The sequence below is a fragment of the Coffea arabica genome, chromosome 10c, assembly GCF_036785885.1.
Source record: "Coffea arabica cultivar ET-39 chromosome 10c, Coffea Arabica ET-39 HiFi, whole genome shotgun sequence".
Classification (NCBI taxonomy): domain Eukaryota; kingdom Viridiplantae; phylum Streptophyta; class Magnoliopsida; order Gentianales; family Rubiaceae; genus Coffea; species Coffea arabica.
Window position 1 is genome coordinate 14,438,122 of NC_092329.1, and position 14,298 is coordinate 14,452,419.

The following is a 14,298-nucleotide window of genomic DNA, read 5'->3' on the forward strand; positions in this document are numbered from 1 at the left end:
TAAATTTGGAAAAGTTTCTTAAAGCAATGAAGTAATAAATGTGAATTTGTGCATTTACATGGTAATTTATGTGTAATTTAGGTGTTTCAATGAGTGTTTGCTTTAACTATATATATTTTGCCAAGACAAAAAACTTGCGTTGGCGTGGTCTACGGCTCCACCTGTAAACTGAGTGGTCCAAACTTTATCACATCATCAGTACAAATTAAATATCTAGAAGCTACAACTGTGGCCAACTCAAATCATAGTTATTAAACCTAACAAAGCAACTATGTCACTGGATCAAAATTGCGGATGACTAGTTGAACCAGTGAGTCACTAAAATAATATTTATAAATACAAAAAGTAATTTTAATATATGTAGAATATCAATGAAGTACTTTAGATACTAATTTTTGTACTATTTAAAAACATATATAATTAATATATAAATATTAATAGAAGATTTAATTTTATTTGATTGTACTTTTACCCAAATAAATTGTATAATCAAATGTAAAATAAACTAACGTCACTTTTTTTTCAAATATATAGCATCATATTTTATTATTTTATGTTTGTTTAAAGACAAAATAATTTTCTAACTACTCAAATATTGCCATGTGAAGATAAATTTTTAGTTTCAAAGTTAAAAGGATTAATTGTATAGTAAAAAAGTAAAAAAGTTTATTTTAATTTAGTTATCAAATTAAAACTAAGCAAGTGATGAAATTTTATCCACATTTAAATGAAGATTCAATGGTCAAATTTTGTCAAAAGCATACATATACTTTGTCTCAAAAAAAAGACCCACAATGAAAAAAGAAAGTTCAATTGAAAATTCGAACGGATTTTCAATTGAACCAACAAGTTTAACGGGTTTGATTGGTTAACTCCTTATTTAGTCCAGTTAAAGGTCTAACCCTACCTGGTGGACTATTCACTGGATAGAACGGTTCGACCGCCAAGCTAGCTGAGATTAATAAACTCAAATTAAAATTCACAACTAAAACCAAAAGGTCTTAGACTTCCAATTCATCTGTAAACCATTAACTCTACTAAAGAGTATAGTTTCATTATACGAGAAAACTCTCCGCATGCCTGCCATTAACATTCCGATGAGTCTATAGGTAGAAAATGATTCCGGCGAACAAATCCAAGGCCGACGGTGCCAAAATGTCCGCAAGAGCATTTATCCTAGCCATCTTTCTGTTACCTTCCATCACAAAGAAACTTTTAGCTTTTAGGCCTCCCTCTCCCCGTAGAGATTATTGATAATTAACTTTTAGCTTTGTATTCTCCCTATATAAATGCAAGACAAACTTGATTTGTTCCCATATATATGATTTTCCAAGAATTAATTCCAATATCACCTTCAGCAAGAAAATAACGTAATATAAGGATGAGACAAAGTTTACCCGGTGAAGTAGAGAGCAGAATTGTCGGATATGGATGCTTAGTCCATGCTAATGATGTAGCCAATTTTGAGCCACTTAATCTACAAACAGACGGTGTCATCGAAGATCAAGTCTATCCAAGTATTTGTCTTTCAACAAACATGTAGTAAATTTACTCCGGTCTCAACTTAAGTAAATTTGATTTTCAAAGATTCAATAATCCAAATTATACCACACTATATGGTGAAATAGTGTGACACAATTTAAACCACTGAGTCTTTAAAGATCAGACTATCCAAGTGTGAGCCTTTTACACCACTCAAAATAGATACCGAGGTACTACAATTTTCATAGGTGCACAACGACCGGGTCAACTTCATTCGAACATCATTGGCAAGCGTGGGCCGTCATTACAAAACATCAAGACCTCACACAAGAAAACAACAATCTATACCAACAGTGCTTGTGAAAGAAATGCAATAGAAAAACATGTAACAGCTATTGTCCTTGGTCAAAGCAAACTTGGATTTCATAATACTGTAAGGCTACCAAAATAATATGATGTGACCATTAGATGCGAAAGAATACTGCGAGGGCAATTTAGTTATAGTCATTAACAATTCCATGACCGGAAAGCTGACAATTCAACAGCAAAAGTTATTCTTCAGAAGATAATACAACAATTTGCAGAGTGTTGATGGCTGGGGGAAGAAAACACAAAAACGCAAAAGTAACAGTAGCAGATAAATTTGGACAATGGACACTGCAATAGTACATACAACTTTGGTGGTCGCATGTATATTTGCACTAGTATACAAGGGAAGAATCCATCAAGCTATCAGCCATTAATCTTGTAAGTACTTGTCATAAAAATTTCCTGCTTTCTCACCTAGCAAAATCCTAATCTTTCTTCTGTATGATTTCAATCATTTCCGGACTTACTGTTCTAAGCTATTGCAGATCCTATCTTTTCTGCCCTTTGCTCCAGCAGCTTTGTTAATGCAGAATCTATCTGCGCAAATACAGCCTCCTTGGAAACACTTCCATCCACCTACCACCAAATCCCAGCCAAGAAGATTCTCCAATTAAACTTAAAGCAACACCAGTAATTATAAAGACAAACAGCGGGAGAGGATAAACAAAGAATTTACGCTAATTGATCTGCTGAAAAGTTCTTTTTATTTGTATGAATAAAAAGTAGACTATCAGAAATGAAGAATCATGCATACCATGTGGACGTGAGAGGAAATGAAGGAATAGTTGGAAAGGCACGAGAAAGAGATGATTACAAGAGTTACTGAGCTAAAAGAAAATCTTTTGGTTGTGCTATAAATCAGGAATGGCCAGTTCTTTTTTCAATTTACATGTTCCACCAACTACCCCTCTTACAACAGATGGGACATGGAACCTTTCTGCCTGTTTACCAAACCAGGTTTAAGTTGTAAAAGGCCTCTTCTATTTCCATTATATCTTCCCCCACAAGCCATTCTTGCAACAAATAGCACACGGAATTCATTTTTCTTGCAATGCTGCACTGGTTGCCCATCATGTTAGATCTGGCCTCATAATTATTGCAAGATTTTCAGGCAACAAAATTGTCAATAAATAAAAGGTCAGCTTAACCTTCCATTAAAATTAAAAACAAATAGAAAAATCACACTATGAACAAGGCATTGCATATCTTTTATCTGCCATGGGAAGCCCACACAGGCTAAAATGGTACAGTTCATTACATGCTAAAATGGTCATTCAGCATTTGAGTTAAAATGTTAATACCAAGAGTTCAACAAGCATTTAACATCCACTGATGGAACAACTCAACAAATTTGGTTCATCATGCAAAATATTTATAACTGCACTAAAACAGAATTTCACTCATTAGAAGTATAACTCAGAGTTAGAATCAATGCATTGCAGATTCTCTTAAGCTCACAGCTGCAACATCAGAAGAGGACCTCAAGGATTAACTGGTATACTCTCACATATAAATAGTCTGTTCTTTTACTGAGTTAAATTCAGATAAGTTTCATCCAGTATGAAATGTGGTAACTTCTCATTTAGGTACACTTTTACACCATTTATCTTCTATTCCTCCAATCCTAGACAATTAGGGTTGAATATGCATATATACTATATAGCCAGTTCAAATAAACTAGCACGTGTCAGGTTAAGCAAACCCTTACTTGACAATGAAAAAGTTATATAGGGGATGCATATAAAACATGTTAAAGATGATAAACAAAATCAATTATTGTCAGTTTAATAAATCTTCAAAAACACCAAAAATCTCGTACTAGAATAAGTCCTCTACTCTTTTTACCCCACCTCAGAAATTTTGTAGTGGATTCTAAGTATATTTGGTTTGTAACAGCAGAACCCCAGACCACCTTTATGTTGCAAAAACTTCAAGCATTATTTTCTACCCAATAAAGAGCATCTTAGAGATATCCACTAACCTTATACATCCTATACCAATAGCTAAGGTGTAACTAAGATAAAGACATTTTTTAATCTTCAGTAATAATTAGTTGCTCACTGAGGTTAGTGGTTTTTCCTGAAGCAAATAAAATTTCATAGGACCACCTACACTAGCTAATTGAGATTCTGGTTTGCCCTTGAAGCAAATAAAAATTCACAGGACTACCTCAACTTCAACATTACTTAAACAAAAGAATATGAGTATGGTTAGCATGTTAATGCACAAGGTTTTTTGACATGCCATGAAAAAGATTCTAGCAGCTTGTTGAACAATGCTCCAAGGAAATATTAAGTTGTGTCTATCCTCACAATCAAAAAGAATCTTTTTCTAAAATAGCTACATAACAAGAATTTAGGTACAAAGATGGAGGTTTGACACGTAAAACCTCATTAATTCAAACCCTATCATTCCTAATTGGTAAAGAGGGGATAATGTCCTTCTCAGAGAGGAGAACTATCAATTTTCATTTCAAAAGTACCAACAAGTATATCGTCTTTCTTTTCTTCTTGTACATAATCTTTCCTCTTGACTTTCTATTGATGCGTTTGACTAAGCTAGAATAAGCTATTAAACAATTTTTGGATTTGTATTCAGCAACCATAACCAAAAAGGAAAAAGATTCTTTAAATGCTACTCATATTTTTGCTTCTTAGAGCAGTTACGTGCTTCTTAATTGGATTTATGCATCTTATTTTGTTTTTTTATCAACAATGTCCATGAAAGTTGGAGATAAGAATTTCAAAATGGGCAAATACACAGTCCAGCCCCTTTTTTATCCTAAAGAGGAACGGTCTAGTTTATTGAGTTGGAGAGGGAGAGAGAAGAAATCTTGCTGGCTTTCTCACCAGACTCTGATAGCAGAATAAATAGTTGTTACCTGTTCATATCTATGGCTGCAAGTGCATTTAACTTTTTTCTAGTAACCACAATAAGTGCTTGGAATTCTGTCTAGTGCTTTAGTTCAACTTTGAAGTCGTAAATGTACTAATAATGGCAAATTTATGCAAACTAGTATGATGAAGACAATTTTTGCTATGACGTGCTTATCATTTATCTAATTCAATTTTGTCCTGGTAGCCTTCATAAGAACCAACCTTTCATGAAAATTAAGGCTTTAACTACGACCCAAAAAATAAAAATCAAAGGATACAAAACTTAGAAAAAAAATACCTCCAGCACAAAAATACAAAGAAAACCAAGGAGGATATTAGCACAAATCATGTAATCCTATGAATATCCATATGTATTACATGTGTTTTGTATGATATTTTCAGGTACAGATTGGTAAGTTTTTAGCATCAAATATCCACCCAAAGTTTGAGGCACATTCACAAGATATGCAGCACAACAAATAGAAGGTAAACGTCATGTACCTTGATGATAGTATCTTCAAACATCGCAAGCACTGATGCCACATTCTGATGATGAGTGTGCAATCGCAGTTTAACCTACCAAGAAAGATATGTTGTGACAATGAATAACGTAATGATTTGCATAAACAAGTTCATCAAATAACTATCAACCATGTTAGAAGATTATGCAATCAAGATTATTCCTTTTTTCAACAAGAGACTGGTGAGAGTGATCTTAACATGCCTTTTCTTCTGTGTCATCAAATCGTTGAGTAAGCCTTGCAGCAATTTCTTCTGTCTCTGGGGGAGAATACTTTAAATGGTATATCTTACCAGTAACTGGATCTAACCTCCGGCCAACAACCCTCTCAACTAGGATCTCCTCAGGGACCTGTTAACAACACAATTTGCCATGCCCACATCAACTATTTGTCTTCCTTATGAAATATGGTTGGACCGAAACAAGGACAAGACAAACTACTAGAATGCACGTATCTGATGTTTTAGATACTAGCCCACCCACCAGACACACAAAAGCAGAAGGTGCAGACAAACCGAAAAGCCAAGATAACTGTGCCTATGTAAACAAGTATTCTTTCAGTCCCCAACCAATCCTCGACCTCCAGTGCTGGCCATATATACTTGTTCCCTGTGAAATCTCTGCCTCATGTGCATAATTTGAGCCCAAAAAAAAAGGAAAGCATAAATGTAATTTATGGTTTTCTGCCATGAAACTCCTTGAAGAAGAGGAGACAATTTTGAAATCCACATTAATTATTGAGATCCAATTGTCTGACTTCATACTGGCCCTAGGATGATATTCATGATCACATACTATCTTCTAAATGAAAATGAGATTAACTGCTCATTAAGTATTAGAGGAAACTGTGAAACCTCACTTCAAGGAGAATGAAGAGATCTGGGTGGAAACCATATCCTTGAAGTTTAGTTGCTTGTGATAAGCTCCGAGGATATCCATCCAAAAGCCAACCTTTATCTTGAGAATCAGGTTGCATCAACCGCTCTTTAACCATCTGCAATGAATGAAAGTCCAGGATTTGATCTCCCAAAACAACAAAAGAAATTGCATGTTCTACAAGAAAACATACCATGACAACTATTTCATCTGGGACCAACTGTCCTATATCCATGTGTTCCTTTGCTCGCTTTCCATTGTCACTTCCGGAAGCAATTTCAGTCCTCAACAGATCTCCAGCTGCAATGTGCACCAAATCATACTGCACAAATGAGGATGACTTGGTTCAATCTGTTTTTGTTCACGCAGTAATCTAAAATGAGATGAGTTTAAATTGTGTGGTTCACAAAAAAATGACAGAACAGTAAAGTCGATGCCCAAAAAGAATTTAAAAGGCAGAAAACCAATAACATAAAGGTTGATTAATGCAATTTATCAGAACCATATTGATGTCATAATACAGTGATTTTTTCCTTCACAAGTTGTTCTAATTTCATGTTCCTTGTCAGACATTTTTTTGACTGACATTAATCGCTGCCTCCGAAATTCATGCAACATCATATTATAGATTTTTTTCAAATAAAAAAAAAATCAGCCAAGGACCTAAATTGGCAATGAACAGATCCACAAGCAAAGAGTCAGAGTGGTAGTATTTCTTGATATACCAAGTCAAAAGGGTAAACCTCCGAAGAGTGGTTGGAAATGAGAGCCAAAAGCACTTACTAACATGAATCCAAAACAATAGGAATTACCAATGAAATAAAAACATTCTTTCTTTTCTGTATACTTTATCCAATCCCGTCCAAATCCTAATAATGCACTAGACACGCATCCTGGCCTTAGCAATTAAAGTATATCAGTACAATGCTGCATTCTCCTCAAAATTTAGGAAATAGTGAATAGAAGAAGCCATAACCCTGTGCTACAAGATATAAATCCTAACTACTGAAACTCAATTTCTTCTCACTCAACAATGTTACTAATGTTCTAAATCTTTTTGACAGTTTACCATTTCAAAAGAATAGCCATCTTGAATGGCATTTACACATCATTTAGCAAGTTTTCATCATTCTCCTAACATCATTGTTTGTTTTTAGGCCAAACCAAACACCAAAAACAATATTCTGTAATTCATGATTGCGGTTTTCTAATCAGTTTACTTTCACAACATAAGCAAAATTTGCAGAAGAGTAAAACTGCCATGAGATTAAAAATAGAAATACAGTCAAGCATGGTCACAGATTTGAGCACATTCCATAAAAGGGTTATTTTTATTACTATACATGAGTAAAATAGTCCATAGGAATCCATTAACAGATGTATCATATTATCAATAACAATTCCCTTAGTCAATCCTATTTATAAATCATAACAAAGATGATTACGTTACCATTATTATTCCAATTTAATTTTGAACCTCATTGTCACTTGAAATACTTAAATCTAATAAACACAAAAATAATTTCCAACTATTCTTCCTTCTTCTTAAACATCAACCACAAGAAAAAGTTCAATTATATCAACGATAAACCCTAATAAAATCCCAAAAAGTTTTACAACGCATAAAAATTCAATTGCTAACTGAAAAAAAAAAATTTACCTTTTTTTTAATGAGCTCACATTGTGTTCCTTTACCAGAAGCCGGAGCTCCGGAAATCATTATCTTCAACGGCTCCGATTTGTTCGCCGCCGCCGCCACAACCTTTAAAAAAAAATTTATCAATTTGCAGATAATATAATAAAAGAACTTGAAAAGTGCAAAAAAAAAAAAAGAAATAAGAAAAGCAACAGAATAAACAAAACAAAGCAAAAAGAAGCTGATGAATAATTTGGAGCTGCGACGTCGTTTTCACTTACCAAGACTTTAGGACTTCTCGAAGACGAAGCTCGACTTGATCGGACATGGAATAAAGTTAAGGAATCATTGGAATTAATTAACGAACTGGATTTAGGAAAAGAAAGCTGATTAAGAGAAGAATTAGCAGTTAATAAGGGCTTGTTTGGCAGTGAAGGAGAATTCAAGAAGCTCACGGATGAAGAGTTGAGCGAAGCCATTGTTGTTTGGTGAGTCAGTTCTTTCCTCTCAGCTCTCTTTCTTTCTTTCTTTCTTTCTTTTTCAGCCGAGGCCCGAGGGAAGCAGAAATAAATAAGAGTTCGTTGAAATGTTTTTTTATGTCCAAACAAAGAATCGGTGGTACGAGCCTGACGTGTCGTTTTGTATTTTTATTTAATAAATTTCTCTGTTGTCCAGTAATATTGGTTGAAGTTGACCGGGGAAAAAAAACTGGTTGAAGTTGTAGAGAAGAAGAAGAAAGAGGCGGCAATGCAAATGTTCTCACGTGGTGCACGAGAGGAAACTAATAGTATAATGCAAGGTGATTTTTGAAATATATATATGTGTATATTTTGGTTCTGGACATTCGTATTAGAGTAAATCTTATGGCTCATACTTTTTTTTTTTATCCTTTGTCATCATCTACATCTACACCTACTTCTAATCCTAATCTAACTTATACTGGAGGTGACTCAACAGAGTCACGGGGAATCGATAGGGACTAAACCACCATAGGACAATGTGGATGCTGCACCCACATGGATCTTAAGTAAAGTCACATTAAGTGACAACTTTTTGATGGGAGACAGAGGCCGAACCCTTGACCTCTCACCCCACACTAAAGGTGGTGGCCAATTCCACTAAAGGGAGTTGGTTCTTATGGCTCATACTTGCTTAGACTCAATTTTCAAAAATTCAATAATCCCAATTATGCCACATTATATTACTAAGTGGTGTAGCACAATTTGGATCATTGGATCTTTAAAAATCGGGTCTACCCAAGTTTAGGTCAAATCTTATATATACTGAGAATATATACACTGTTACGATTGAATAAACGGCACATGAGTAAAATTTGAAATTTGAAATTTAAATTTCAATGATTTGTTATGCACTTGTGACCTTGTTTGGATTGTGAATTTATGTAGAAAAAATTTTACATAAACACATTTCGCAATTGTCTTTTTACCTCACATATATCAAATCGGTATAGTACATTTTTCTATAAAAACTCCTAAAAATAGTAATCCAAACGTCAGTGTATAAAAGATTAATCCTTATTATTAATGCTATTAATTTGTTGAAGTACTATAGAAACAAGAGCAATAAATTGTCCAAAGAAGTTGAACAGTGTTGGTTACTAATTGGCAAAATTTGCTACAAAGCTCATCACTGATGTAAAGTGGGAATTAGATCCCCCCCTGTGGCTTAAAAGTAAGGCACAGAGTTCATTCAGGGCAGTTGCTCTACTCTATAACTGTTAATGCTTGTATAGGCGCATTTTTATTAATACAAATATAAATGACATTTTTGTTTAAAAAAAAAAAAGCAAAGAGCAATAAATTGCAAGATATCACACCTAATTAGCATTCTTGGAATTACTCCCCAGTTGGTGATCTCAATCATTTGTATTATGGTGTGCTCAATGTAACACCAATGTTGGTGTGGCACACATGTTTGTGTATAAGTTTTTTTCTAATGGATATTTATTAAACATTCATTAACACAGATAAATTTTTATATTAAAATGCCCAATCACAATTATTGCACCACTGCATTTAAATAAAAGAGAAAAAAAATTAAATGAATATCATGCATGATAGCATTAATAAAAAAAAAGAAAAAGAAAAAATTACTGCAAGCTTAATTTTCAATGGTATTAAATATAAGCTGAATTCTGTTCAAATAAGTAAGTGCTAGATTGACTTTAGTTACCTTTTGAAATGTCATGCCACCGTAAATCAACAAATGTGGATTAGATAAGATTAGAGGTGGCAAATCAACCCACTTAACTAGATTTACCCATACCCGCCCATGAATAGATGGGTATGGGTATCTTAAATTTTTGTATATGGGTATAAATGGGTTACCCAATAATACCCATTTAATAAATGGGTATTATTGGGTAACCCATCAAACCCAATTAACCCATTTAAAATTCTCTTCCCCCCAAGTCTTTTCTTTTCCCCTACCTTTTTTTTTTCAAATTTTTCATTTTGTGATGATGTTAACATTATTATTATTATTATTATTATTTGTTGGTTTTATCTTATTATTTTATTTTTTCTTAGTTTGTTAACTTGCTCATTTTTTAGCATTACCAATTTATGATAAATTTTAGCCTATTTTCTTATTTTTATAAAATGAAATTTTAAATTTATATATGAAAAAATGTTAGGGGTTCAAAATTTTTGGATTAAGTTTTATATTAATTTTTATAGTACTTAATTCAAATTTTTATATTCGTATTATTCAATTATTAAATAAGAGGTAATTTTGTGACATAGAGTATAAATGAAAAAAAATTGGTAATTAAGTTTATTGAACATTATAAGTAAATATTTAAAACTAATGATGGGTACAAAGAGTGGTATAAATTGATAACTTAGTTTGCAAAAATGAATTTAAATGAGTTTGCAAAAAGTTAAAATAAATGAGTTATAAATGGGTAATTGGGTTACCCAATTCATTTTTTGACTTACCCATTTATACTCATCTAATTAAATGGGTATAAATGAGTTGACTCACTTATACCCATTATCCATTTTACCCAACCCAAACCCGCCCAAGTCACCCATTTTGACACCTCTAGATGAGATCAATGACTTTGAACTTTGAAGTCGGAAGAATACATGTTCATCTACTATGCTCTTTGAAAAGCCTTTGGACAATTGTTGCGCGCATGTTATATAATTTACGTCATCAAATTAAAGAGGAACATTCGAAGCAAAGAATGCAAATGAAAATGTTGGAGAATTGTAGTAAATAACAAAACTAAACTAGACAAATGTAGAGACTTTGAGGCGTGAATGCACTTTCCTTAAGGTGTTATTTGCCTCTATTAAACAAATTACCTCTAGAATACAACAAAATTTAAGAACTATCAAATGAAAAGTAAAAGTGATTTAATTCTGTTAAAATCCTACTATTTAAAAGAGTTGAAGCACATATCCAACCTTTTTGAATAAGTGTATAGGTAGTTAACCAATTAACAGATATGGTAGATTTTATATATCTTTCAATTCATATTCAAGTGTATAAGATATAAACTAAAATAACTTTCCCATCAAACTTTCCCTCTAAACTAATATTTTGGAACAAGTTTGTAAAGGAAACAAGACAATGATGCATATATAGACAATAAACACTCTATCCTCTTTCAACGTGGGACAATGAACTTTAACATTCTCATTACAAACTATTACCAACAGAAATATAGAAACAAAACACCACGTTATTTATGCATAACTCATAATTATCTTGGAACCCGTGATATTCCATTATTTAAAATTTAGATAGTAAACCAAGTAAGAAATAATAGTCAAAACTCATTTTTGCTCAGCTTTCTGGCCACAAGACACTTGTTACTTCACATGCACATAATTTCAAGATCAAAATGAGAACAAAATTCATTTCCCTCCTTAAAAAAAAAAAACCTCCCATTTCTCTAAATTTTCATCCATCAAACTCTTTATATATAAGACTTTATTATTTATGCAATTTAGGATTCTCATTTTGGGCAATCGACTGCGGAAGCTTCTACTCAATGAAGTGTACTTGGTCCAATGAATATCACCTATTATGGTATTTCTTAGTGGTGGTATACAATCAGTTTGCACACCGATAAAAGCCTTTATATTGTAGTTCTTTTTCTATTATTTCTTTCTATCATACTCTTAAGAGCAGATTGATTGCACCTACAACCAAAATGGAAATTGAATGTTTCATTTTACCTTGGCAATTATAGGCACATGAAGTAGGCATGCATTTTTTTTTTTTGCCAGAAAACTAAGCAAAAAAAGAGCTTTGGGACCAAAGAGGCAAAATTTTTATATTTGAGAGACTATTTTGGCTGATTTTAAATGTGATAGACTAAAAAAATTTTTTCTAAAAATGTGAGACCAAATTGACAATTTTTCCCTTTCTTGACACTGATGAGATAGCCAAGTCAACGCAGCCTTCCACTAAAACAAAATTATGGATTGTAACATTTCATAAAGAAATTCTTTTGTGAAGTTTATATGCCTCTTGCTTTCAATTGTACAAGGTCATTAACAAATTTTTCGATTTCTTGGTCAGTAAACGGTGAGCAGAAGTGGAGAATTGTGCAATTGTCAAAAAAAAATGTTGATAAGAAGTGAATGCTTACACCAATTTGATGTACATAACCATATTTAGTTGAAAGAATGTCGTAGATAAGAAGTAGATATGTATTATAATTTTCGTTCGTGAGTTTTTGCTATACATAATAACATATCTGTTTGGCAACTTTCAATGGTTAGGAGTTAGGACCATGTCAACCTATTTTGTGAGTGTTCACACTGTACACCAATCTGCTTTTCATTGTGAAGTTGCGATTTTGCAATACATGAAGAACACCAGCTTGAAAATTCAAGTGCTTATCTCTTCAAATATCCATTGGTATATATAGCTGTTGGATATGGAAATTAATTGGAATTTGTTCATCAAATGTCATTGCATGCTTCCCCAACTTATGGTCATTTTACAGATGTCATAATTTGGATCTCTTAGCAATCAAATCCTTAGGCACTATTTGCTGAGAAAAGCATATTATATATATATATGGATTTGGGGCAGGGACGGTCATCAGTATGACCGTCCCTGCACGGTTCATGGTCCAGATTGGACCTCAAAAAAATGTGCGGCTCAGATAACAAGTGGTAACTCGATTTTCGCGCCAAGTGTGGGGCCCACCACTATCTGTTGTGAAAATACAACCTGTGGAAAAAAAGTTATACGGTGAACAAAAGAAGTTACGCGCTGTTGATGAAGAGGAAATTTGTCAGGGACGGTTGCATATATATGTGTGTGTGTGTGTGTGTGTGTGTTTATGACATAAACATTTATAGAAACACCGGAAAGAACCATCATTCCACTATTCAGTTAGTCCAAAATCACATTCCCAAGATAAGGACATAATTTTCTACTATAACAATAGTAGTTGTGGGATGTCCTCGTTAAGCCCTAGGTCGTGTGGTCGAATCTCGCCTTGTTAACAATCTCTGGTTCCTTGGTGGGGTGGGGGTTAGGGCCCAGTGGAAGACTAGTCGAGTGTCAATGCATTCGGATATCCTACTAAAGGGAAAAAAAATAGTAGTTTAAGATATTTCAATTTGACTGTGTCTACAAGTAGTTGAGAAATTAAATAAGGTAAAAATTAAAGGAGTCGTTGGCTCTTGGCCGCGCTTGCAAGAATATTCAATGACGCCAGAAGTGGAATTTCCACATTTCCAAAATCATACATGCAGAGTGTGGCACACATTAATAGACTTCAAGCAGAAAGTACGTGTACTGATTTAAAATGTATACAACTTGGAACTCAAGAAAAATATTATACAAACAAATCCCTCATCTTGTTTTTTCTTTCTTTTTTGTTTGCTTTTTGTTTTGTGCCCACCTATTCAATCGACAAACCAAAACAAAAATTTCAGAAAACTTCCCAAGACGGGGGTGGAAAAACAATGGTGGCTGTGCTCCCATCGAGCTTATTGGACCACTTGTCTCAATGCACAAAAGCTTCTGTAAAATTAGAAAAAGGAAATATTAAGTTTAAAAAAAATGGCCGGATGTGTTTGGATTGTAAATTATTTGAGATATTTTTACTGTAGCACTTTTTGTAATGTGATGTACGTGAGATAAAAAAATAATTGAAAAGATAAAAAGTGTATTAAAAATTATAATGATAATGTAAGTAAATATATTTAGACAAATAATCTCCTGTCCAAGGGCACGGGTATCCAAGCGCACGGGTATGATATAATAATGGTTTATCAATTTATCTTGGACAGTGATGATTAGACACTAGTCTTTTAACAACCATGCTTGAGCACAATAGTTATATGTGGCTACTAAAGTCATGGTCAGTGGCGGCGCCACACTACGTTGAGAGCAGGCAATTGTCCTTGTGGACTTCATAAAAACTAAAGAATAGTCTTACAACTATTAAATATTTATATTTTTATATAAATGAATCTTTCTTATACTATTAGTGTATATACTGACGGGGTTAAATGAATCTCATATCATCTGAATTTGAATTT

At 33.4% G+C, this 14,298-nt stretch overlaps 1 protein-coding gene across 3 annotated transcripts; it reads right to left on the minus strand.

Moving 5' to 3' along the window:
- Positions 1-1,964: 1,964 nt before the first annotated feature.
- Positions 1,965-8,470, minus strand: LOC113713200 (adenylate kinase 2, chloroplastic). Of its 3 annotated transcripts, none has more exons than XM_072069364.1 (8): positions 8,215-8,466; positions 8,041-8,074; positions 7,784-7,885; positions 6,317-6,445; positions 6,107-6,241; positions 5,452-5,598; positions 5,229-5,303; positions 1,965-2,427 (listed from the first exon to the last, which is right to left on the minus strand). In XM_072069364.1, exons 3-8 carry the CDS (start codon positions 7,841-7,843, stop codon positions 2,323-2,325), a joined length of 651 nt encoding a protein of 216 aa, XP_071925465.1. In that variant the 5' UTR covers positions 7,844-7,885; positions 8,041-8,074; positions 8,215-8,466; the 3' UTR covers positions 1,965-2,322. The 3 variants fall into 3 exon arrangements, with proteins under 3 accessions (XP_071925465.1, XP_027092661.1, XP_027092660.1); XM_027236860.2 differs by having other exon boundaries at positions 8,041-8,125; positions 8,215-8,465; XM_027236859.2 differs by having other exon boundaries at positions 8,041-8,470.
- Positions 8,471-14,298: the final 5,828 nt, after the last annotated feature.